The 25,228-nt window shown below is 33.7% G+C and overlaps 4 protein-coding genes and 1 long non-coding RNA gene across 17 annotated transcripts in view; 4 read left to right on the top strand and 1 right to left on the bottom strand.

The window, feature by feature from the left end:
* The window catches only part of Ih (hyperpolarization activated cyclic nucleotide gated potassium channel Ih), a 178,078-nt gene extending 171,541 nt beyond the window's left edge, over positions 1-6,537 (top strand). For 7 of the 9 annotated variants that reach the window (XM_085197481.1, XM_085197480.1, XM_085197489.1 and 4 more), the window contains 5 exons: positions 659-760; positions 1,147-1,296; positions 1,401-1,619; positions 3,452-3,716; positions 3,807-6,537. In XM_085197481.1, the coding sequence (XP_085053607.1) occupies positions 659-760; positions 1,147-1,296; positions 1,401-1,619; positions 3,452-3,716; positions 3,807-4,435 (1,365 nt within the window). In that variant the 3' untranslated portion in view covers positions 4,436-6,537. The remainder of the gene's footprint in view (positions 1-658; positions 761-1,146; positions 1,297-1,400; positions 1,620-3,451; positions 3,717-3,806) is intronic. The other 2 variants (XM_085197483.1, XM_085197482.1) reach the window with 1 other exon arrangement.
* A 1,430-nt stretch (positions 6,538-7,967) lies between these two features.
* On the top strand, positions 7,968-9,627 carry LOC146532131 (uncharacterized). Its single transcript, XR_014878751.1, has 3 exons — positions 7,968-8,183; positions 8,480-8,593; positions 8,933-9,627. It is a non-coding gene; the product is annotated as an uncharacterized LOC146532131 (long non-coding RNA).
* A 532-nt stretch (positions 9,628-10,159) lies between these two features.
* On the top strand, positions 10,160-18,536 carry Bdp1 (transcription factor TFIIIB component B'' homolog Bdp1). Of its 4 annotated transcripts, XM_085197474.1 has the most exons (10): positions 10,184-10,929; positions 11,512-11,738; positions 12,082-12,194; positions 12,580-12,681; positions 13,325-13,444; positions 14,006-14,177; positions 14,931-15,152; positions 15,646-15,856; positions 16,229-16,824; positions 17,236-18,536. In XM_085197474.1, exons 1-9 carry the CDS (start codon positions 10,329-10,331, stop codon positions 16,804-16,806), a joined length of 2,346 nt encoding a protein of 781 aa, XP_085053600.1. In that variant the 5' UTR covers positions 10,184-10,328; the 3' UTR covers positions 16,807-16,824; positions 17,236-18,536. The 4 variants fall into 4 exon arrangements, with proteins under 4 accessions (XP_085053601.1, XP_085053600.1, XP_085053602.1 ...); XM_085197475.1 differs by having other exon boundaries at positions 10,160-10,929; positions 12,583-12,681; positions 16,229-18,536; XM_085197476.1 differs by having other exon boundaries at positions 11,530-11,738; positions 16,229-18,536.
* An 838-nt stretch (positions 18,537-19,374) lies between these two features.
* Secp43 (tRNA Selenocysteine associated protein) lies at positions 19,375-22,537 on the bottom strand. 2 transcript variants are annotated; one of them, XM_085197478.1, is made up of 6 exons: positions 22,359-22,537; positions 22,143-22,274; positions 21,681-21,909; positions 21,087-21,301; positions 20,062-20,215; positions 19,375-19,551 (listed from the first exon to the last, which is right to left on the bottom strand). In XM_085197478.1, the coding sequence occupies exons 1-6, from the start codon at positions 22,389-22,391 to the stop codon at positions 19,433-19,435; spliced, it is 882 nt and encodes a 293-aa protein (XP_085053604.1). In that variant the 5' UTR covers positions 22,392-22,537; the 3' UTR covers positions 19,375-19,432. The 2 variants fall into 2 exon arrangements, with proteins under 2 accessions (XP_085053604.1, XP_085053605.1); XM_085197479.1 differs by having other exon boundaries at positions 20,062-20,143; positions 22,359-22,526.
* Positions 22,538-22,786: 249 nt separating this feature from the next.
* On the top strand, positions 22,787-25,044 carry LOC146532128 (uncharacterized). Its single transcript, XM_085197477.1, has one exon. The coding sequence runs from the start codon at positions 22,972-22,974 to the stop codon at positions 24,397-24,399; it is 1,428 nt and encodes a 475-aa protein (XP_085053603.1). The 5' UTR covers positions 22,787-22,971; the 3' UTR covers positions 24,400-25,044.
* The last annotated feature ends 184 nt before the right edge of the window (positions 25,045-25,228 follow it).

The raw sequence follows: 25,228 nt of genomic DNA, 5'->3' as shown, positions 1-25,228 counted from the left end.
CAAGCCGTCCCACACTCATAAACGTGATATTTGATTTGCCAATATGTTCTTATTATGTTGCTGCTTCTTAAGGCCTTTAGAAGATGCGCTGACGCCGATATTTTCGCATTCAACTCTCCTTTATTGTAAACTCTCGTGTCGTTAGTCTTTCCCAATTCGAAACCGTAAGTTTGTTAAGCTTCCCAAATAAAACGGTGAATCAAATATTATCTATCCGTCATTAGTACGCCCCCCCAGTAACCATAGCGACAATATACGTATAATAAATAATGCACTTGCAATCTGTACCGAATAATTAGAGTACCACCGAGTAGGTCGAACCTGTCACGGTAGTAGTCAGTGGAGAAGTGGAGAACGGGGAGGGTGGTGGCGACGACGCAGTGACGGTGTTGTGTGCAGATGAGCCCCGCCCCGCAGCCGAGCGACGAGCCGGGCGACGCGGACGGCGGTTCGCGCGACCTCGCCTCGCAGGTGCCGCATGCCTCGCGTCCGTAGGGGCCTAGCCCTCCGTCGGTGTTAGTGCATCCTGGCCCGCACGCCCTGCCCCGCCCCGCCCGACCGCCCGCCCGCCCGCACATCCGCGCGCCCCTCGCCGACCTGCCCGCAGCCGGGCGCGCCTGGCTCTCCTACTATCTCGTGTTTCTCGCTTGTTTTCTAGATCTTGCAGAATCTTCAAAAAAAGCGCACGGAACGTCGCGGGCGGCTGAGCTCCGACGTCGCCAAAAAGAAGGGTGACACGAAAAGCAATCTGATCTTTAAGGTAACGAGGGCGCGCATGTGCTCGTTCGCCCGCTTAGCATGCCGCCGGCGCCGCCCGGCGTCCTTACACGCTCGCTTCGCTTCCTCTTTCGTTGGCGTTTCTGTTTCCGACCCTCCCGTTGGCCGCGCGGGCGGAGGCGCGCGAGGCGGCGGGCAGGGCGTCCGCGGCGGCTCGGGAAGCCCTGCCCGCAGGCCCGCGACCGCATGCTCGCTCGACGACTCGTCTCACGCGTTCATATTTTACTAGTCACTGTTACAAGATACCATCGGTAGAAATCATCGCGATGCTTGAACGAGCGTCTTTGTCGCGCGCAGTCCGCACGGCTTCCTTTAGAGGTGACGCGTCCTGGTAATGCGGCTTCGATTAATCGGATCTTTCTTCCTCAGTTCCTCAATATGGCGTCGGTGTTCATGCGGATATTCAACCTCATCTGTATGATGTTATTGATCGGCCACTGGTCTGGATGTCTGCAGTTTCTCGTCCCTATGCTCCAAGGATTTCCACCAAATTCCTGGGTCGCAATTAATGAATTACAAGTAAGTAGCACAACGTTTACTTATTTATTATTTACTACGCTGTCCTAAATCAAATAAGCAAAATATAACATTTTATTAAATTTTCTCAATATTTCTTTTTTCAGGAAGCCTTCTGGTTAGAGCAGTACTCGTGGGCTTTATTCAAGGCCATGTCTCATATGCTGTGCATAGGGTATGGCCGGTTTCCACCACAATCACTGACTGACATGTGGCTCACCATGTTATCAATGATCTCCGGGGCCACCTGCTACGCGCTATTCCTTGGACATGCCACAAATCTCATTCAGAGTCTTGACTCGTCGCGCAGACAATACCGTGAAAAGGTAGATTATCTTTTACATATTATATTTCAATAAATGAACCTGAGTTGGTGATAAAATTCTTGTAGGAACCTTCATACAACTATTGTAAGTATATTTTTTTTTCATTGATTTTCATAATACTAAAGAAATAATCATGTTTATCAACGTTAAATTTTAACAAATGAATTATACATGTTAAATGTATATAAATAATTATTTTTAAATTTAATTTTTTTATATTTAGATTTTTTTATATAGATTATGAAAAAAAACTGTGAAAATTAAATTTTAAATATATGAACGAACACGAATAAACAAAAGAAATATGAGCTGTTATGAACAACACCTTATCTGATATAATTAAATATTTTCTAATGTGTTTTTTATTATTATTAAAATTCGCCTAGCACTTTGAAGATATTACTTATTAGAAAACGTAAAAAATTTTAACGTGGCGGGGTTTGAAATCGGCCAAATTTTGTTGCGTTAAAAAATTTAATACGTTTTAATATACACCTCTAAATAAATATTTTTCATTCCCAAATCTGGAATAACACTTTAAAAATGTTAAAATGAAAAAAAAAACAGTAAATGCTAAGAAAAAAAATAAACAACATATATAAATCCATATAAATAATTAACAACTAATCTCATAGTCACTATTGCCTGTTTCAGAAATTAGACGTGAGTATGAAGAGAATGATCGTTTCGTAAATCATATTATGCGTTGTTGTTTTCTTCACCATTCCATTTACCCGCACATACTGTCGCGTCATACTTTAACTGGTGTATAGATGATCTACTTTAAAACTGAACTTACAAACACAATAATACAAAAATAACATCAGAAAAAAAATATATAATAAATAATACAATTTAATATACTTTTAACGTAATGGAACGTGAGGATAAGGGAGTGAAAACAGGTGACTAGGATGTAGTACTCATTGCATCATCAGAATGCGAGTGGCAGGCATTAGTGAAAGAAGGGTGTGAAAATAATGCTCTAAGCCCGAATGAAAGAAGAAAGTAATGATAAAAAGTAAGAACGGAATGCAAGATTCAGTGTAAATGGTAAGATGTCAGAACAAGTGAATGAAGTGGTACATTTGGAAAGTATGTTCAGTCGAGATGGAAGATACGAAATGGATGTGGAAAGACGTATTGCTGTCAGTAACAGAATTAACAAAGCCTTAGCTGCATTGATGAGACGCCGAAACGTGAGCACAGCTGCGAGTTTAGCCGTACACAATGTAGTATCAGCACCGAAGCTGCTGTACGGCAGCGAAACGTGGGTATTACAGAAGAATTATGAAAGAAAGATGAATGCTGTGGAGATGCTTTCTCGTCAAGAAAGTTAAGTCAACTTAACTGATCGCATCCGCAATGAAGAGATACACAGAAGACTTTTCGAAGGCGGCTTTAATCTGTATGTGTTTGTAAGTTCAGTTTAAGAGTAGATGGTCTCTAAGCTGCAACATTATGTACATATAACAATAATTCACTAATACGTGTGTTCATGACAGCTTTTGATTTCGTAATATCTGGTAGAAGTCATTGTTATAGGTGTTTTAATATTATTTACTTTATAATCAGAACTACTAATTCATTCATTTTTGAAGTGATATGCATCGATATTGTTAACGGGAGCCCTCTTGCCAATATAATATAAATATTTTATAAATATAAGTAGATATCGGTGCTTGAGTTTATTTTTAAGGTACTTGCACGGATGAGATTTTAAAGCAAACAATTTACTGGTTCATGTGGAGCAACTTTAAAATACACAATATTAACAAATTGGATATAATTAAAAATTAACTATCATATTCATTATCTATTGTATGCTACAGGTGAAACAAGTAGAGGAATATATGGCATATAGGAAGCTGCCGCGAGAAATGCGTCAACGAATAACGGAGTATTTCGAGCACAGATACCAAGGAAAATTCTTTGACGAGGAATTGATCTTGGGTGAATTGAGTGAAAAGCTTCGAGAGGATGTCATCAATTACAACTGTAGATCTCTTGTTGCTTCCGTACCATTTTTCGCCAATGCTGACTCCAATTTTGTCTCCGATGTTGTCACTAAATTGCGTTACGAAGTCTTCCAACCAGGTAAATGTTTTTTTAAGGTGTTTTTTAATATTTCCATGTTATGCTTGAGATAATGTTTATTAACATACATTTTTCACAATTTAATTTCAGGTGACATTATCATAAAGGAAGGCACTATCGGAAACAAAATGTATTTCATACAAGAGGGTATTGTGGATATTGTAATGGCAAATGGCGAAGTTGCGACCAGTCTCTCTGATGGTTCCTACTTCGGGGAAATTTGCCTCTTGACCAATGCCCGGCGAGTCGCATCCGTCCGCGCCGAAACTTACTGTAATCTCTTCTCGTTATCCGTGGACCATTTCAACGCTGTGTTGGATCAATATCCCTTAATGCGGCGAACAATGGAAAGTGTTGCTGCAGAGCGCCTAAATAAGATCGGGAAAAATCCAAATCTCGTAGCACATAGAGAAGACGACACTACGTCAGAAGGAAACACAATAAATGCCGTTGTGAATGCTTTGGCAGCAGAAGCAGAGCACGTCAGTCTTTCAGATGATAGTGTAGCACGCTTATCAGAAAGATCACTGGGCCTGGCTCTCCAACCGTTGCAGGCAGCATCATGTCGCATGGCCGGGGTTGCACTGCCAGGGTTGGGGGTAGCGGCCGCCCTGCCACGTCCGAAATCGGAACACGACTTCAGCTCCGCGCAATCTCAACAGCCGCCTTTAACAAGCACCGCTGCCTTTCACAAATCGGACGCCGGAATCGCCCCCTGACGTCGTACACTATGCTAGGGCTGACCGATAGCAATACTAGGCTTAGTGCGAGCGCGCGCGCCGCCTCGCTAGTTGTAGCGTAGGGTGGAGGGCGATTATGGTTGACTAATGTGATTGAATTATTAAAAATACATTCTAAAACTCACGAGTAAGGAAAACGAATCGAGTAATTACTAACAAAATCCTAGACTCAGATATAGTTCAGCATATTACTCGATTTCTTTTCTTTATGCGAAATTTATATTTTAATTATGATTATCATCCGTAATCGCTCGCCTCTAGCGTAGAGTATTATAGCTGCGACTTCGCCGGCGCGCCCACCGCGCCCGCTGAATCTCATTTTGTGATCTTATACTTAATTCTCCTGTGTTATTTAGGTTAAATTTTATATCATCGACGCTGTGAGGGAACGGACACGCGACGTATTCCAATTGTATAGGTATACTTGTTGTGTATCGGATGTAATGAGTCTATACAGATACCTTGCCATTAAAGAGAAAATATAATTATATAGACTAGACTGAGATGTAAAAATATCACTATTTTATGCTTTGTTGGCGTAAGAAATATATCTATTGTTGACGGATGCGATCCGCTCGTTCGCGATAACTTGAACGTTGATGATTATTTATAACGTTCCTTATAGTGACGGAGGTGAAGATATTATATAATTGAATTGTTAATAATTATGTAAAAGTTTGGAGCGTAGACAACTGTAGAGCGTTACGTAGCTGTGCGTCGCCCATGCTGCCCGAATAAATAGCAACGAGTAAATACAACCCTTGAAATAAATATAGTTATTTTCTTTAAATATATTGAATTATAAAATTCATAGGTATGTATAACATTATGTATTTATTATGCATACTTATGAATGTTTAAGCGTGGCGGTCGGCAGCGCACAGTTCAGTGCGTACGACGCGGCCGCGGACACTGGACAGCGGGTTCCGCAAAAGCGACGCACAACTGACAGACACACAAACCATAGCACACGGACGCTTTTTTAATTTTAAACTTACGTAGACTATAAATATTGTATTATTATTAAAAGATTCGCCTTTAGCGTGATTCATTTTATATAGAAGTGATAAGGGGGCGCTCCCTCGAGCGGTCCAGTCAATTATCGCATGCGCGACGCTAGACGTCACGTTTTTTGATGCACTATAACACTTCGTACCTTGTTTTAATTGTAGGTGAAAATAATTTATTATCGATAGTGATCATTTAGTAGGAGTAAGTAGGCTGGAGCGATAACAAATTCGGACGAATTAAGTTTTGTGATAGAGCAGCAGTGCTCGCGCCGGCTCGGCACACCTCTACCCACTGACGGCGTAGATGTAGACACAAGACACATGCATGAAACATGCTTACACTTCTTATTGACTTGAAACTTTGTTTTGGATCTGTCTTTAGTGAGTTTTCTGCCAACAGTTAGAAATTTTGCAAGAGCTTTATGAATTTTGAATATTCCGTAGCCATATATAGATCGCAACGAGTAACATATCCTACGGTAAGAGTAGAGTAGTGGTTGAGCCGACCGCCGCCGGCGCCGCATCCTTGGCACGTTTCATCGTTGACTAATTCTTATAGTGTCATGACAATTTGTAAAGATAATTTTGCAAATGTTGACTTTTTAGCCAAAATATAGTTAATGAATGACGAACCAATACGCAGTAGCTTACTAGTAGATGAATGCAGCATAGTTCTCAGTTCTGGCGGCTAACACCAATAGATACTTTGTACTCGTAAGATATTTATATACAATTGACGTTAACAGAGTGACATCTGTCAATTTATCTACACAGAGAAAAAATATTATATTGTGTTTTATCCCCAGAGGCATTTATTTATTGTTGTTTTATCTAACATTAACCGCTTTTGTAAATTATATAAATTTTATAGGAGAGATCTATTTTTATTGTGAAGTTGAACTGCTGAATTTAAGCAAAGATACATTATTATATAAATCAAGAGAGGTTTTTTTTATTGAAACTGTTAATTAATATATAGTTAAATTATACTGATTTCTGGTATCTATTTTCACCAAAAGTGCTCATCGCTGTCAAAAAAATTAGAGGAAATGCATTAAAGAATGAAGAAAATTGATGTTGTTTTACTTTATTGTAATATGTTATGCCTTTATTCTGTTCTATTTAAAAAAACAAGAACCAAAAGTGAGAGAAACCAAGAGAGCCAGGAAGAAACCTAACCGTTATCCTACTAAGGATAAAACATGAAAAAATTTGGAAACATGTAACCTTACACTGATTGACTGACTGTGGGTTCAAGCCCCATTTAAAGAAATGTTTATATTGAAAATATTGCCAATTCACTGATAAGACGAATTGCGACATTGAGTTTCGTTACGAAATACGTAATGTCTCCCGTTGATTATTTTCTTCCCGAGTAAAACTGAAATTTATAAACATTTCTGTAATATACTTTCATTAGATTTTGTCAAAATTTTAATATTTGTACGTAGCTTTATGAATGAGCTCTTTATTTTCCATACATCTAAGTACTTGAGTTCTAACAAGAGGGAGTGTTATCAATATCTATCAGATACTGCACACAAGTACCTACTTACATATGATAAAATATATAATCATAGAACATAGCTTCACTTTGTATCCCTGGCGGGGTAGCAAGAGAAAATGGAACACTAAACGCTAGGATGATGGATTCAAGAAATAGGTAAATATCAATTTAGCGAATTTTACGTGCTCTTTGGGTGACGTTTTCTTAAAACAACTAACTTTGCAAGCCGTTGCTTAGCAACGCGTAGCGACGATTGTTATTAACATGGCGGAATAAATTGCTTGTCAAATTAATTATTTTAATAATTGGTATATATCGAAAATATTACAAATATGAGAAAAAAAAAGTATCCTATGTTCATCCCGGTACTCTTAAGTATCTCTATATGAGTATTTTATCACAATTAAATTAGCGGTTTGGCCCTGATCGCGTAAAAGACAGACAGACAGACAGAGTTACTTTCGAATTTATAATATAGGTATGGATAAAAAAATCTTTGTTTTTTGTTTTAGTCCTCATATCTACTGTTTTTTGAAATGTGTAAATGTTCTGTAACATTTGTACTGTAAAATTTTATTGTTTTTTTAAGTTCCATAATTATGCTGTTTTTTGCTTCCCTGAGATTGGCAACACTGAGCATAGAGTAAATTTGACATTTGACAATAAATCGTCTGTGTGATCCAGGCCCGGTCGACTTCCTTAGGAGCTTGGGCGACATACCTACGTGGGAGCCGAGTCCGGTTGCTATATTAAAGTAAAACTACTAATTAGTAGTTTTTCTAAGAGTATTTTTTTAAGAATTTAATTTTAACTCACGCTTTAGTTACTTAATGTTTAATAAATAACTTTCTTTATAATATTTCATGTATGCAAGGCACCGTGATAAATTTTTTTTCGATATGAGAAACATTTTATGTAACCGGTATTTAAAGTACAGTAGTAGGATTATGTTTTGATATGGCAATGGCAGCATTAGCATTTGCAAATGGCGAACATACTACTGCGACTTAAACAAGCAACCTGTTTTTAGCATTTCTGTTGCATTTTATATTTAGATTTCTATTGTTGTTCAGTTGTTCTCTTTGTTTGAATATTTGGATCTAAAATATGGGAGACAATTTAAAAAGTAGATGCCTCAAATGTCCCCTCGTGAAGATCCTGAAATTAAACTATATAGGTTCCCTAGTACAGGTCCTACCAATTCACACCGGTAAGTAATCATTAAGTGTTAACTACTCTAGATAAAGTCATATCTTAAATGTTGTACTTTTTCAATTGTGAAACTTGGGCCAAGTTTAGCTTCCTCGAAGGCCCATGGTATTCTATCGATTTTCAGAAAAAAATGTATGGTGAACATAGAATGTTATGTTGCCACCATTTTGAAAGGGCTTCATTTGTCAATTTTATTGAAAAAAAAATACTGTTTAGAAAAACTGTTTTATTTATGTACATATTAGTAATCATACATTGGCAATGTATTTTCATCCAATTATATTTTATTTTCAGAATCAGGTAATCCAAGATTTAAATTTTTCCACTGAACAACCAGGGACATCACATTTTCCTGCAAATGTTATACCTGGAGCATTGCAAAGAACAGTATTGACAAGTATTCAAATGGTAATTCAAGTATATTATTAATTGATACTGGTTCACTTGTAATGACAATATATTTAACATAAAAACTTATCATAATAAATAGCCTATCTTATGGTAACAGTGAAAAAAACCTAAAACAGATAGATATATATGTAAAAATAAAATATTAAATATTAATTAACAATTTTATAACAATACGATAAATTTAACAAAATACTAATAGTTACAACTAAAATTACATTAATCTTAAACAATTTCTTTAATTTTCTTTTAATTGCTTAATCAAGAAGATTCATCTAACAATGATATGTTGATTTTAGTTTCTGTAACCTGACCTTTATTAACTCTTGTTATTTTCAGGATTGCTACCCGGAGAGACAACAGTCACTGCAAATTTAGGATTTATATGTTTAGCTGCTGAAATAGTGATTCTGCAGATCGAAAGAAAGGCAGCCACGCTGTACCAACGTGGCTGACAATTCTTCATTTGAAGAAAATGTATGTCTTTTTTTCTCTAACTCAATCATTTGAAGAAAATGTATGACTTTTTTGAAAATTATACATTTGTCATAGCTCTCCCCAATGCAAGCTTTGTGATTCAGTTTTAAAAGTGAAACATACCGATAATATATTATTGTACACTTTTATGGACTTGAAAGAATATGATAATGCTAAAAAGAAGTTAAACTATGTATCTGAAAATTGTATAAGATTTTATGTGTTGAGAACTGTGCCACAATCTGCAATAATTTATACGAAACATTATCATATTCTTTAAACCTCAAAAAAGAAGTTCAGTTCAGTGAGGAACATCTTAATGAAAATGTTGATTTTATATGTAATAGTGTCTTCCACATAACAGTTAAAAGATTTTGTTTAGTTAAAAATAGACAATTTGCAGATTATCAGAAATTGTTAAAAAGGAAAATAGATATATTAAAAATAAGTAATTGTATATTAATGTTAGATTTAAATTGACCAACACTGTATTAAGTTCATTATACCTACTTTATTAATTTTATCTTTGTCTGTAATTGTTTCAAAAAAAAAAGAAATTCAATAACACAACAATCAAGTACAACTGCCTACAATCTTATAGGTTAATAAATATATAAATTATATTTTTTTTGCAGATTATGATCTATTTAACTTATAAAAATTAAAATTGTTATTGTTTTTAACATATAAGAGCAAGTTTGTCTTGTAGCAATGTTGTAATCTTTAGCAGTATATTTTAATTGTTTTGCAGAAATACTATTTGTGTAAATATAATTAAAACAAATGTTTATAAGCAATAAAGAAAATGTAAAATGTTTATTAGTTTTATTACTGCATTTATTTTTTATTATTGTACTATAAATTATTCAGACTCTTTCAAAATCATTTGGAAGTATTATTATATAATTTAAATAATAATACTTCCAAATGATTTTGAAATAGTCATAATTCTGGCTTTTGAATAAAATTCTAAAGCCAAATTTTCCCGCAAATAGTTTTGCTGGGCACGCACAGAGATGGCAGCAGCATCGTTTTGTCACCCATTTTTTAGTATGAAGTGAACATTCTTTGAGTAAATGTGTTCTGTGGTGTGATCTCGTACGCAGTCGAGTTGGTTATCGACAATAGACATTTAAGTTTTCCCACTGCAATTATTAACGATATATATTTCTATTTGCTATGTCGAAAAATTAAAATAACGTACTAGTTTGTCTGTGATACATTAATTATATCACTTCGCGTTATCTTTCTTTTTACCATGTCTACCAGAAGAGCGAGAATAAAAGCTGTTACCTCGTTGCCACCGAGAAGAAAAAACACTGAAGCAGGTAACAAAGATAAAATTTTGAAAGAAACCACGGAAAAAGTAACTAGAAGCCCACGCACACCTAAGTCTAATATCGCACTTAACCAAGATGAAGTAAAATCACCACACGCAAGAAACTCTTTCGATCCCACACAAAAAAATATTAAAACTACTCCCGTTAAAGTAAGTAAAACACCAAATAATTCTGAACGTGCAAGAACTCCGGTACAAACGGCAGCAGAGAGTATACAAAGAGATAAAACTCCAAATTTTATTGAAAAAACACAAAAGAATGCTGTACTATCAAAAAATACACCTAATATTTTTGCTTCACCGTTGCGTAAAGATAGTCCGAAGAAAACTTTTGCTCCTCCAGCCACACCGTCACCCAAAATTCAAAGGAATATAGATCTACAGAAATCATCTTCCCAAAAGTCAACATTAACACCTATAGCTCAAAAAATTAATGAAAATAATGAGCTTCAAATCACCGAAAATATTGTTAGTAACATTTGTCACAATAACAGTCTGGAAAAATCTTCTGTAAGTAATGGTAAGTACCTTGTAAATTTTGTTAATAAATAACATTCAAGACTCTTACTATTAAAACAGTAAATTTGTAGAATACTCTGTTCCATGATATTAGGGCTCAGACAGATATTTAAAGTAGTACTTTAAGTATAACCATATTGTGTGTTGTACATATACAGATATATTATTTGTCATCTGTATATGTATTCATTATTACTTTATATATTTGTATGCTTGTTAGCTTCACATTTTTTCCTGTACACAGCAGGGTAGGCAGGGAACCTAGTGTTAAGACACTCCATTCCCCATTTTCTGTCAAATTCAGGACTAATGCCTGTTGAGTGGTGAAACTCAATGCCACACTTTGCCCCGACACTAGACCGAAGAAATGCCAATATTTAATATTTCATTTCTTCAATGGGGGATTAAAACCCTCAAACAGTTGTATTTACAGTCACACACTTGCTTTATTTTGCTAGATGGAAATTATTTATGTATGTGAACTAGGAAACAAGCCTTAGACTAATAGACTTTGCAAACAAAATTTACTTCAAACATAAAGGTTCTTTTACATACTTTAAAACAATTTTTTTACATATTTTAGTGAATTCTCCAATCGCAGAAGCTATAAACAATGAAGCTATGGATGGTATAGTTCCTTTACAACCAGCGAGCATGCCTAAACCAATTGATATATTAAAGAATGAAATAATATCAGAAAATGCTGTAGTTCTATTTGATCCTATTGTACCACTACCTTCTCCCAGTAAAGTTCGTCCTAAACTAAGACCGGCTCCACGGTTAGGAGTACATCGGAGGAATAGTGTACAGGTATGTAATACAAGTTATATTTTTTTATAGATATAGAATGACGCTCGAAAAAAAAATACGTATGGTTTTTTTTACGTCATTTTATAACGCCGTGCTAATGTTAAGACACTCCGCTGAATTTTTCGAGGCATTACTTATAGAGTGGCGGAACTCAACGCCGCGCTTTGCATAGCATAGCAAAGAAATGGAAATATAAATTTAGATAAATATTTAATTTCCTCGATTGGGGATCGAACCCACAGCCGTCGCGTTACAGTCACACCCTTGTGGCCCTGGACCACGACGGTATACAATATTTTATAACTAGTAGCAATTAGAATATTTAACAATTTGCTTACAATAGGGAAGTGCAAGTGAATCAGAAGATGAAAGTCGAAGAAACCTATCTTCATTGACACCACGACAGAGGCATGACTCTCAAACATCAATCAGCACAATTCAGTCTTTGTCTAATAGGTAATATTAATTGCGTATTCTAATAATAATAATAAAAACTCTTTATTGGACAACCAAAAAAGAAATAGGAGAATACAAATAAAAGAACATGGTCCAATAGGCGATCACGTGTTCTACACATTATATAGTTCCTATTGAGTAGTGGAACTCAACGCCGCGCTTTGACATTTTAATATCGAGAAAAAAATTGAGTAAGTAATTACCTGAATAGGAATCGAAGGCGTACCCGTCGCATTTACAGTTGGCAGCTAAACAGCTTCCATGCAGAATATAGCATAACGCTAAAAAAATAAATATTATATTGTTATACACACAATACAAATTTTAATTAATTATCACCATGTAATTTTAAAAAATAATTAATTGTTGTTAATGTTTAATTTAGCAGAGACGTCAGGCGTGTAAGAAACGACTCTGTTTGCTCAAGTGTTAGCCAGATCGCTCCGACAACACAAGCAGGGTCGCCGGTTAAGGAGAAAAGTAATAAGTAAGTTTAGTTTGTAAATATTATAATTAAATAAATAAGATTACTAAAATTCAAAATAAACCAACATGGAGAAAGATGGAAGAGGCATTTTACCCTAGAGGGGCTCTACAGTAAACAACAAATAATCAACATCTTAATATAAACACCTACTTACTGTAGAGACGAATAAAACTTAATAATAATAATAATACTAGGTGATGACTAGATTCATTTCTTCACTCTGGTAACGCGGTAAAGCGTAACGTTAATTTCTGCTGCTACGCATTGCCTCCACATTTCGATGGAAAGTGGGAAACGAAAGTGTCCTAATGGGAACAAATGTCTTACCGCTAGGTTTCCGTCTGCTTATCCTGTTATATGCGTTATGAAAAAAAACTAGATTGGTTGACTATGGGCATAGCTTCGAAATTACAAGCTACTGTGAATAATAATATCTTAGATTTTTACACATTTTATATTTTAAATCAGCAAATGCCGACGACTGGCCTCGTAGCCATTTAACAACTTAACACTTTCACTTTATATACATATGTATTTTATAACATCTAAAATTTCGTACCAAAAAAATATTTGTTTTAAACACTAGTAATTTTGTTTTGTATGATATAAACCAGAAGAATAATCATTTTATGTGATGTTTTAGAGGGAATCGTAAACAAGTACCCCGTGCTAATGATAAGAAATGGAAGAAAGAGGATGTGAAAAGGGACAAGCTTACCATGTACGACTTGATATTCTACAACCCTACGTCGAACCCTATCGTGTAAGTATTGTTTGTATTAAATTTTTACAGTCCCGTACATCGAAAGAAAAAATGAAATCCTTATAATATAATTTTGTCGTCTTTCTGTCAAGTTGAGATATCAAACTGAAATTAATATTAAATATCCTGAATATTACCAATTCGGTCTCTTGGAGCACAGGAAAGTCAAGTTTTTAAGTCTCTCTCTGAAGTCTCTCTCTCCGTCAGACTTTGTCAAAAGATAGGAGCATTTATGCATAATTTGTGGCTGCATTTTGTATTGATTCGTCTAGCCTTCCCGTGGACCTAAAATTATGAAATGTCTGAGTTCAGTATTTTCATCAAATATTCCTTTATTAGTAGTGCCTACTGATGTAGTAGGAAAAGTACAAAAGTGAAAATAAAATAAATCATGCCCAGAAAGTTTTTATAAATAGTAAAAAAAGATAAAATATTTTTTAAACATAGCAGATATGAGAGATGATATCGGACCTGTGATGATTGATGGTTAACATTTCACATTTTGGTTGGTCTTTGTTAAAACTGAAAGATATATGATAAACATTTTTCATTTTATTTTAGGCCAGATGAAGAAGAAATAAATTTGAAAAAGGCAAATGAAAAGGAAGCTCAAGAGCAAACAAACAAACAAAAAGAACCAATAGAACCAAAAAGTCCAGAAAATACCGCAGTTCCCGTTCCTCAAATTAAATTAGGACCACAGGGTGAAATTATTCTTGATGAACAAAGTTTGGTATGTTACTTTATCATAACTTTTGACCAGTTGAAGTGGCACAATGTCTAGTAAGATTACGTTTACAGTAGTAAAAACGGCGGTTCGACTCCCATTTGAGGGATGGATTTTTATTTATTGGTATCTACTTGTACTAATATCATTGAATGTTGAGTATTAATATAGTCGTATCCAAAGTTGTGTTTTGTTCATTAGAGTGAAGAAATGAAAATATTAACAAATAATAATTCATTCCCCTGAGTGGGGATCGAATCCACAACTGTCGCGTTACAATCACACTTTTGTGCCACTGCGACCTCAGTTAGTTAGATCAGGGTCTGTCAAATGGGTTTATATTTAACAGGCTTTGTTTGAGAAAACGCTTTTTTATAGTTAAAAATTATTTTTATTACTATCATCAATCTAAATATATTTTGATTGCTTTAGGATCAAGATTTTTATACAAAATTACTATTGTTTATTAATTAGTACAGTAAAATTGAAGGCGTTTTCTAGTTATTAATTCTTCTACATCATGTTGTATACAACATATACATAAACATTAACAGAGGGAATTTTGTCTTTGCGTTCCCCATACATCGCCAGATTTGCAAGACATTGTGTATTGAATGCAGGAAATCAACGCCGCGCTTAGTCAAATTAGTTGAAAATAACTCTTCCAAGCGAAAATCGAAGCCACAACCGTCGCGTTGACAGTCAAACTCTACCTTATTGCATCACGACGGCCTCGATATAAATTTTTATATATTGCAGGTAATCAACCAAACAGAGAGCGAACGCCAGGTATCATCAGTAGTATACGAAGGCGCTCATACCTCCAGCGCGAGCTACCGCTACCGTCGCAGGCCGCGCTCGGCCGATTGGACCGCAGCGGAGACGGTGCGCTTCTACCGCGCTCTGGCGGCCATCGGGACTGACTTTACTCTGATGGCACCACTCTTCCCTGGACGCACTAGGAGGGAGCTGAAGATTAAGGTTGTGGTTTAGGTTTGTTTTTGGGATTTTTAGGGTTCCGTATGTCGATTAAAAAAACGGAAGCGATAACTGTTTGTTGTTCGTTTTTTTCAAATTCGTGTTGAGATGTTAAGCTGAAATTTATTACAATATCTAAGTTTACGGTCCTAATCATAAGATGCGAGCATCTAAGCGTCAGTTTTGCTACTTTTAAATCTAAACCTCTAGGGACTTCCCTAAAAACTACGTGACTATAGGTTACAATTATTAAATTTGAAAAGAAGTGTGAATACAAACAAGTGCTAAAAATATCTGTGTCTATCTGTCGACATCTCCCCCTGCCTTTCTTATTAATGACTCTTACCTGCTTTGATTGATATTTATTTAAATTAATTGTATCGCTCTTCTCTGACAATACTACACACTAGATGCGTGTTAAAGTTAGATTTTTAAAAAGTTTTATTTTATTTCTCCTTATATCGCGCCATTTTAACTCTGAAAATCAATCAAACAGTTTAAAAAAGAAGAAAAAATCAACGAAGCACAAGTTGACAAAGCATTACGAGCATCAATACAATGGAATGTAACAAATCTCCAAGAAGAGTTTAAAGAAGAACGGGCGGCGGCTGCTCTGACAGCGGATAAGGAGAAACAGAGGCTGCAAGAACAGAAGAAAGCTGAGAGGGAAAGGTTGAAATCGTTGAAGGAAATGCGTGTTAGACGAAGTAAGTTATTCATTGGTTTTAAATTTTTTATGTATTTAGCTTTTCTTTTTTCGTAAAGTTTTAGCGAGAGAATTTATATAAAACAGTATAAAGAATTTTTTTATGATATAGTGAGAAAAGCTATTATATGATAACGAAGTTTCTAAATGAAACAAAATCATAAGCTTTGTAACTGAAGGAAACATCGATCAATCTCAATACTTTTGCAGAGTTATTATTTATAGTGTAAAATTTTTATAGAACATATTTGCGAAAGTTAGTCACAATTTAATCACAATAACAGTATTTTTTTAATTAATCTTTCATTTTGACATTAATTGTAACATCTTTTAAATTTAATTTTAAAACATGAATCAATCAATTAATCCACAGGCAGAGGAGGCATAGCGCTAGAATCAACAATGATGCCTGGAGTAACAAACGACACAACAACCATGACCGCCAACGATATAATACAACGCGCGTCACAATCTAGACAAAGGAAACGGAAGCTTCTAGAAACATTTCCAACACCGATTATACAACCTAAAATACCTATTATTAGTAAAGCAAGGGAAGTACAGAAAGCTAAATCTCTCACGCCGAATATTCAATTAAGAACACCAGAACCTATAAATCCTTCGCAAATACCGCCTAATATTGAAAAGGGATCTTTAGTGGTATTGACAGCGAATGATCCAATGTCACCCACAAAGAAAATGCTTCAAACGTATGTGGCTCATGGGCCAGGTCAATTGGCTCCTGTGGCTTTATGCACTTCATTTTTAAATTCTGTTGTGGGTTATATGAAGAAGAATACACCAAAAGGTTCCTCTACGTCACCACAGATTATATCACCAAGCAGTATCTTCAGTCAAGACAGCAGGAATTGTACCCCCAGTGGTATTTCGGTGTTGCAAAGCCCAATGAAGCGTACGAGACACAGCTCTTACACTATTACTCAGCTTTAATTTGTTTTACCTGAATTGGTATGGTTTTCCTTTTTTTTTTATTTCACACTGTTTTCACCATATGACAGTGTAGAGATCTAGTGTTAAGACATTACATTCCCTGCGCACTGCTCATTTTTTGAGACGTTTCTTATTGAATTGCGGAGCTCAACGCCGCGCTTTGTCTTGTTAACAGAGCTAGTAAATTAAAATAAATCATTCCCATGAGTGGAATTCGGAACAACATATTTAAAGTGAAATGCTTTGCCACTGCGTCACCATGGTCTCTTTTTTCCTAAAATATGTAAAATAATCTTATTACTCACAAGTGGGGTCACTTGCAGAATACTTAAAAGAGCTCTAGCCAATATAACTATATGTATATCATATTTATAAATACCACCTTCCTTAAATTACACATAATTTGTATATATGGAATAATATTTACAGTACGATTGACGAGTGGGGAATGGATTGTCTTAACAGTGTTCCCTCTGTCTACCCTACCGTGTGCGGGATACAAGGTGAAGCTGATCGACGACAGGTTGCAAGAAGCAATTAACGGCCACGTAACGTCGACTATAGTATCGTAATCGTACTGTACAAAAACTTTTGAACCCATGTGTTCGTTTAGATTTAATGCCAGGAGTGTAGCTACTTGTATCATGTTGTTACTTGTCATTACTTTCTATGACCCCGATATGTGTTGAATTGAACAATGATTAATCGATTAACAATAAGAACAGTTAAGTACATCCCAATAGACTAGGAAATATTAATATTAATTTTATATTTAAATTAAGTTCTTCCTGTAGTTTGATTTAAAATTAATTATTGTCTTATTTTTTATAAGGCCAAATTGATATGATATTTTCCTTTTTCTCCTAGCACTGGTATTTATCTAATCTAAAAGACAGTTAAAGAAGTTAAAATGTATTTGATATATAAAATGTGAAAAAAGATTTCTTATTTTAGTTTCATATTAGAGACTAATCATAAATTACATCACATAATTCTTTTGACTCCTTTGTCACAACTGGACACATTGTGAGACCCCTCCTGGAGTCCGACCTGGAGTGACATCTCATATTTTTCAGTTTTACAGCTTGATTGAATATATCAGCAGTTTCGAAATTATGTTTGTATATTATATTCTGTCATGAAATTTAGTATCTCTGGAACACGCATCACACAATGTCACACTTCTTCAACCTTTAACGTGTGATTAATAATTAATTGTTTTAATGAATTGGATCCTAATTATATAAAATATGAAAATTAAAACAATGCACTATAACAAATGTGAATTTTACATTCTCCTCTATATCTATACTATCACTATAGTAGTTGAAAAAAAAAAAAACTAGTCAAAGCTTAGCTTACTTTGAACATACCAGCCTATAATTTATTTATAATTAGTCACTTTTATATATACTTTATATGTAAAACATTTTACTTTGATATGGAATAATTTCAGTAAAACAATTGAAAAACTGTAATTGATTTTAAGTTTAAATGTTAAATAACAGCAAATATATGGATTTGTCTTCGAATGGCATGTTTTTCTGTTGTGTATTTACTAAGACTGATTTGTAAAAAAATAAAAGTACCAATTTCTAATTTTATTTGAACTGTAAAAAATAATATTTTACTACTGATACTTCTGAAAAAATGTATAAATTACGTGTTTTATGTAATAACTGTATGTGTATAATGTAATCTTATAGTTTGTTAATATATGCTGAATTTTTTTTTTTGTTTTATTTAACTACTCTGTACTTATTTTAAAATATTTGTTAAATAGCACTGGCAATAGTTATAGAGGCGGTCGATCGCTCAGTGCCCACTCCTGAAAAAAATATCTAAATATTTAAAAAAAAAGCAAATAAATCCTAAGCTTAAGTTCAGCCGCGCCCCACATTGTCGATTGAAGCAAGATTGAATAGCTCAACTCATTAACAAATCAATTCTACATTTTTTTCTAAACCTATTAATTTGTTGTTGTTAACACAAATTTTTTCCATAGTTCTCATCCTTACATTTTTTGTTGAGTTTTGGGAATGTGCTATAAATGTAATGTATGTCCCTACATATGAACCAGCAATTTTTTTAATAGACATTTAAAACCCAAGTTTTTACACTTATTATGTTCGCTTAAATTATTGTCATTGAACATGTTTTAAGTATTTTTTGATGCTGATTAAAAATATAAAGTATACAATACAAATACCAAACGCTCTAGATTGAACCACTACCACTTATTTGTAATGAAACTGAAATTGATGATGGTGGATGATGGAATGATCCTAGATTAATAGGAAGAATAATTATGGCTATCTTTTTATGAATGGTTCTTTGAGCGTCAAAGTTACCCGTTTGATTGATTACAAAATTCAGATTTTCTTCTACACTGATGTATTTTAAAAGCTTTGTATGAATGTCTATGGGTGAAAAATATTATGAGATAAAAAACACTAATAAAACAAACACTCTTGCAATGGCTTTTAAATTTTAAGACATAGTGTAAAATATGGCTCTTATCTGTCAAAGTTACCCAGATTAACTGTATACTTTTGAATAAAACCATACTTTGTAAACTTAATTTTATTTATTTACATTAATTAATTATATTATAAATTTAATATATTCAATGAGCTTCAATGATGTCGCCAAACCACTGTGACGCTTCAAGGGAATCCCACAATGACAATTCTGGATCCATGAACTCTTGGTTTAATTGATCAACATCTAATACTTTTTTGTGATCTGTAAATTAATATTTCAATGATGAAACCTTCATTATTATAAAGTAATATCTTATATCTGTTACTTTGAATGATATATATTTCACATAATTAATTAAATTACCTCATCAAACAATTTTTTACTTATAGATTAATATGTACAGAAACATTTTTAGCTGTTTTTACAGAAATTGTGCGGAGTATAAAATTTAGCTGCGTTTATATTAAATATAGAGAAGGAATGTAGAATTTTACTATTTTTTTAAAAATAATGAATAAAAAATTTACTAAACTCATAAAATAAACGTAACACACCCTATCATATTTTGTATAAAGTGACATACACGTTGCAATGGCGACGAGTATTGTACGCATCAATTGGTTCTCTAAATATAATATCCAACTCATATATGCCATATTTTATTTGGTAAATTTTTAAGCACATTACTGTATAAATTTATATAATACTAGTATTTAAAAATCATATTAGCACATTAAAATGTCAATCAATATTATTAATATATATACATACCAACAAGAGCCAAGTCGTCTGTCTGTTCCTTGGCCGCCGCTTGCGTATCTATAACGGCGGCGGTCTGCACACTCTGGTCACCCTGTCCATAGTAACCCGACCAAGCTGAATAATTTTGCCAATAGGCCGACGGGTCATAATAATGGTTGTACTCCTATAATTATAACTGCATTCATTAATTTAGAATTAAATGCAATTTAGATGCAACTAGCGCTAGCTCAATTGTTAAAATTGCCATTGGATTTTGAAGCAGATTTTAAGGCCAATTATAACGCTATTTCTGTGAAAACAGTTTGCCAGCTACTTTAGCATTAGTTTTTCTTTATAATATTTTTTTTATGTTCAAGCGTCATTGCAGCTATATTTATAGTATACTATGTTGGAGATATGCATACAGAAATACTTCAACTGTGAATTAAATTATAAATAAAAAAAGATTAATTCATCAAATATGTTATTATTTAAATTCCCTTTAATAAAGTTGTCATGTTAAATTATTCAAAGTTGAAGTATTTAAAAACAAATAAAATAACAAATAGCACAAACCAAAGCAATTGCAAATTAAATATAAAGCATGATGTAAGAATATGGACATGCATTAGCTAAATTAAAAAAGTTAAATATAAGTACACCTTATATGATATAATTTCTATTGCTGAAATTATAAAACTTAATAAATAAATATTAATTTCGAAGATAATTTAGGTTATAAACTCTTTAATAATCCCATTTTGTTATAATACATAAACATATATGACATAAGTGAATACCTGTGTATATATATTAAAAGCTTTTGTATCACAGCATGTAAACGCGATGGCTGCCAGTTTGATTCCCAATCGTGGGAATCAATAACTTTCATTTCCTCACTAATGAATAACGAGATAATGCGTGACATTGAGTTTCACCACCCAACACGTCACATATCGAAAATCGGGCTATGCATGGGTTACAGAAATTCTTAACACTTAGTTCCCTCTGGCCACTACTAAACAGCATGAAGCTAAAAAAATTCTAAATCATACCGTTCCACTACTATAAGTTGCTGTACTAGTGACTGGTGTTTGATTTTGCGTTGACACCGCTCCTTTGGGTTTAGGCACTGCAGTACATATCTTTAGAGGTTTTGTGCCTAATCCTGTATAACCATTCATGGCATAGAGTGCATTACGCTGTTCATCTTCATTTCCGAATCTTACAAATCCATAGCCTTTGGTGTAACCAGAACTGTCCAGGATAACTGCAAATGATATTTTAAAATTTTTTTTTTTTTTCAATAAACAGCTATAGTTTCAGTCCCGACTGGGACATGATTTTTTTTTATTTTTCTCACTGGTAAACAAATTGTGCCATTGAGGTGTTTGGGGAATGGCTAAAGTACAAATATAAAAAATGTTTTTATAGATATTATAAATATTTTTTTAGCTTTACACATCATCTGCACACAACATTGAACTGTTGCAAGCCTGGTCTAGTATTAAAAAGCTCTGATTTTCTTTCTATGTGTATTTTTAAGACATTGCATTATTCAATCAATGTTTATCTATTTATCAATCCTCCTATACAATGGACATATATTTTATAAGCTTTATTTTAAATAATTTGATGTAAAAGTTTACCTTTAGCTGTTTTTATTGAGGAATATTTTGCAGCAAATACTCTGTATAAGGAATAATCATCAACTTCAGGACTTAGATCACCAACCCATACTGAAAACTCTCTCTCTTGCTGCATATTCGCACGAGCTTCTCTTGAAGCTGTGTTGAGTCTAAATCTCACCACAGGAAATGTGCCAGGAATAGGTTTACCATTAAGTTTGTGCATAGCATCTATTGCTTCTTCATCAGTCTATAAATAATCTTAGCTCATTATTAATTTACATTTTTTATGTTGTATATATAATAAAATAATTTGAGAAATTATTATATTCTTATGTCAACAAATTACATAAAAATATAAATAAAATTTACATAATGTTTGTCTTTCATCACTTTCAAATACAAAAAGAAGAAAAGAGCTACAAAACTATATAAACAACTTTATAGATAAACATAATATTTAATGTTGTTTTGCATTATAACCTGAAAATGAACGAAAGCGTAGCCCGCAGGTTCTCCTGTAAATTTATTCCTCATTACTTTCACAGCTAGTGGACGTTGTCCCATACGATGAAATGCAGCCATTATAAAGCTTTCTGTCATATTGGGCTCCAACTGAAAATGAGATTTCATTAATGTATTAGAAAATCATAAATATTTTCTTGACTAGAAATTATCGATGTGTTACAATATACTCACACTGCCCATCCATAACTGGCACTGCATAGCCATAATGTTTAGGAGTTTTACTATCTGAAGATATTATGATTTACTAACAAGTAAATGGATCAATTTGGAATTGTTTGGATCAACACAATAAAATAATAATCAATGTTTTCAAAATGTAATCATTCTTGTCAACTTGTGTCTGTCACTGTCGTCACTGTCAAAATGTGCTACAGATATAGAAAAAGGAAGTTCTATTTAGGTTTTCAGATTGCTTTTGAAAAAAAATCTCTCATTTATCGCCGATGGTATCGTACCTACATAAATATATGTTATTAGACTTATATAAATCTACTCAATTTATAATTAAAATTGAATAAACATTGTTATGATGGTAACATTAATTGCACCCTGAAGAAAACAAAAGGCAATAAAAATTGTAACGTGAAACTGTCAATCAAAAAATATGACGTGTGATCTGTGAGTAATTTAACACAAAGAATTCTTAATATTCTTATTATAAATATATTTTGATTATTATAAGTGGTGCAATATCAATGTTATTGTGGGTTGATTATTTAATTTATAAAGAAATTTAAATTACCTAATATAAGAAAGTATACGTCAATATTGAAACAAATTCAATATGTCTCGACTTGATAACATTGACGCATTAGAAAAACAATTAGCTGACTTGCAAATGGCTAAGGATTTACATTCATCTGGAAAAATGAAAAAGATACCACCAGCTGTACCACCCAAAAAGAAAGCCCAACCTCAAGTTCCTCACAGTGCTGTTGTTACCGCGGTGCGCGAGCCTTCCTATTCTGCGAAGATAACCCCGTTACAAAATGTACATAACAACGTTGCGCCTCCACCGCCACCGCCTCCGCCAACTTATTGTAATATAGAACGACAACCAAACAATATAAATACTATGCATAAAGATTATGCTAATGTGACACAACTGTCACTTCCAAACCATTCCTTTCGCCATAATGTTGTGCCTTCTAAAAGTTTTAATACTGTATATAGCAATGTTTATCATAACAGCAGTGTACCACCTCCGCCTCCTCCTCCTCCTCCTTTAAACCTTAATCCTTCCAAAACATTTGACCCAAATCAAAATAGTGAGGAATATCTTCCTCCACCATCTCCTGTCAGTTCTAATTATAGTGAACTCATGAGAGCTACTACTAACATAAATTTCAACAATGAAAGGCCTTCCTACCCAGCTATATATCAAAATGAATATCCTGAATATGGTGGTTCACAAGCTTCCAATTATGAATCACTATATGAACCAATTAATCTCCACACAGTATCAAATTCAGGACAACCCAATAATAACCAATCTTATAAAAGCCTGAGGCCAATGGGAAGATCTCCTCTTCCTAAGGAAGAAGAGGTTGATGCATTAACTAATATGTTAGTTCAGTCCATATCAGAAAGTCAAGATTTAGATATTCTAGGCACATGTGTGAAATGTGAACAAAAAGTAATAGAGGAGAGTTCAGGTTGTACTGCTATGGGCAATATGTACCATGTACAATGCTTTCGATGCCATCGATGCAATACACATTTACAAGGAAAACCATTCTATGCAGTTGAAGGAAATCCCTATTGTGAAGCTGATTATCGGGAAACCTTAGAGAAATGTTCTGTATGTAATGAACCAATATTGGATAGAATATTGAGAGCTACTGGAAAACCTTACCATCCGACATGTTTTACATGTGTAGTTTGTGGAAAAAGTTTAGATGGCATTCCCTTCACTGTAGATGCAATGAATCAGATTCATTGTATTGAAGATTTCCACAAAAAATTTGCTCCAAGATGCTGTGTTTGTGAACTACCCATAATGCCAGAGGAAGGAGAGGAAGAAACTTTAAGAGTTGTAGCTTTAGATCGCAGTTTCCATGTGCGTTGCTACAAGTGTGAAGATTGCGGTTTGCTTTTATCATCTAAGATTCCAGGCCGTGCCTGTTACCCACTTGATGATCATATCCTTTGCAAAGCATGTAATGCACGCCGCATTCGCATGCTCACAAATGTAATGACTACAGACCTGTAACAGACTCTTTGATGTAAGAATATTATGACATTTCATAATTATAAATGGAAAGAATAAATTAATAAGATAATTGATATTTCAGATTGTACCATTAAAATGGTAGTATTTTTAAATTTATCTTTAAGAGAGATCATAAATTATTTTTATGCCATATATTTTTAAATGTTTAAAATATTTTTACTGTCAATCATTATATTTAATATTATTATGAATAATATTTATTATGAATAGTCATATTTATAGTGTATCCTATGTTCTGCCATTTAATTTTCTACTTCATATACTTTTATTGCTTTTAAGATTATTTATAAGGATTCATTATAAGTAAAGCTTTTTGAATTTTTAAATTGAATAAAAAAATATTTATTAGTAAGCAATATTCTTTTGTTATGCATTTATTGCAACAAAGACTGATATGGCAGCATTAACTTGGCATTTATAAATTTAGATAATAAAAATTCCAAAACAATAAATATGTGATAATCTTGTATTATTGTGGTTGTTGATAAAATGAATCAAGTAATTTATTTGAATGCATTAAAAATGCACGGAAGTTATTATTATGACATATTTTATAAGCTTTTTACCGTAAGTAGATGGCAACTGTAACATTAAATGTATAATAAATATTTAAATAAATAGAAATGTTTTATTTTTTTACATATTTCCACTGCAATAAATGGTGTTACATGCTATAAGAAGTACAGATCGTTGATCTGTAATTACAGCATAATTCTTGGTTGTGAATCAACAAATATGTAATATCAGTATTTTTTAGTGACATGATTTTTTTTTTATCTATCTATCATTATTAATTTTATGCTTAAAA

Source organism: Heliconius melpomene, chromosome 14 (genome assembly GCF_056956725.1).
Source record: "Heliconius melpomene rosina isolate 202511_hmr_F chromosome 14, ASM5695672v1, whole genome shotgun sequence".
NCBI lineage: Eukaryota > Metazoa > Arthropoda > Insecta > Lepidoptera > Nymphalidae > Heliconius > Heliconius melpomene.
The sequence above is the reverse complement of the archived record's forward strand: the minus strand, read 5'-3'. Positions and strand labels throughout refer to the sequence as shown.

Excerpts from the sequence above, each read along its gene's own strand:
- Bdp1 (XM_085197474.1), top strand. The coding sequence starts at position 10,329 with ATGTCTACCAGAAGAGCGAGAATAAAAGCTGTTACCTCGTTGCCACCG. Across the intron at positions 11,739-12,081 it reads ATCGGAGGAATAGTGTACAG|GGAAGTGCAAGTGAATCAGA; the intron begins GTATGTAATACA and ends TGCTTACAATAG. Across the intron at positions 12,195-12,579 it reads ATTCAGTCTTTGTCTAATAG|CAGAGACGTCAGGCGTGTAA; the intron begins GTAATATTAATT and ends TGTTTAATTTAG.
- Secp43 (XM_085197478.1), bottom strand. The coding sequence starts at position 22,391 with ATGGCTATGCAGTGCCAGTTATGGATGGGCAGT. Across the intron at positions 22,275-22,358 it reads GCCAGTTATGGATGGGCAGT|TTGGAGCCCAATATGACAGA; the intron begins GTGAGTATATTG and ends TCTCATTTTCAG. Across the intron at positions 20,216-21,086 it reads CAACTTATAGTAGTGGAACG|GAGTACAACCATTATTATGA; the intron begins GTATGATTTAGA and ends TTATAATTATAG.
- LOC146532128 (XM_085197477.1), top strand. The coding sequence starts at position 22,972 with ATGTCTCGACTTGATAACATTGACGCATTAGAAAAACAATTAGCTGAC.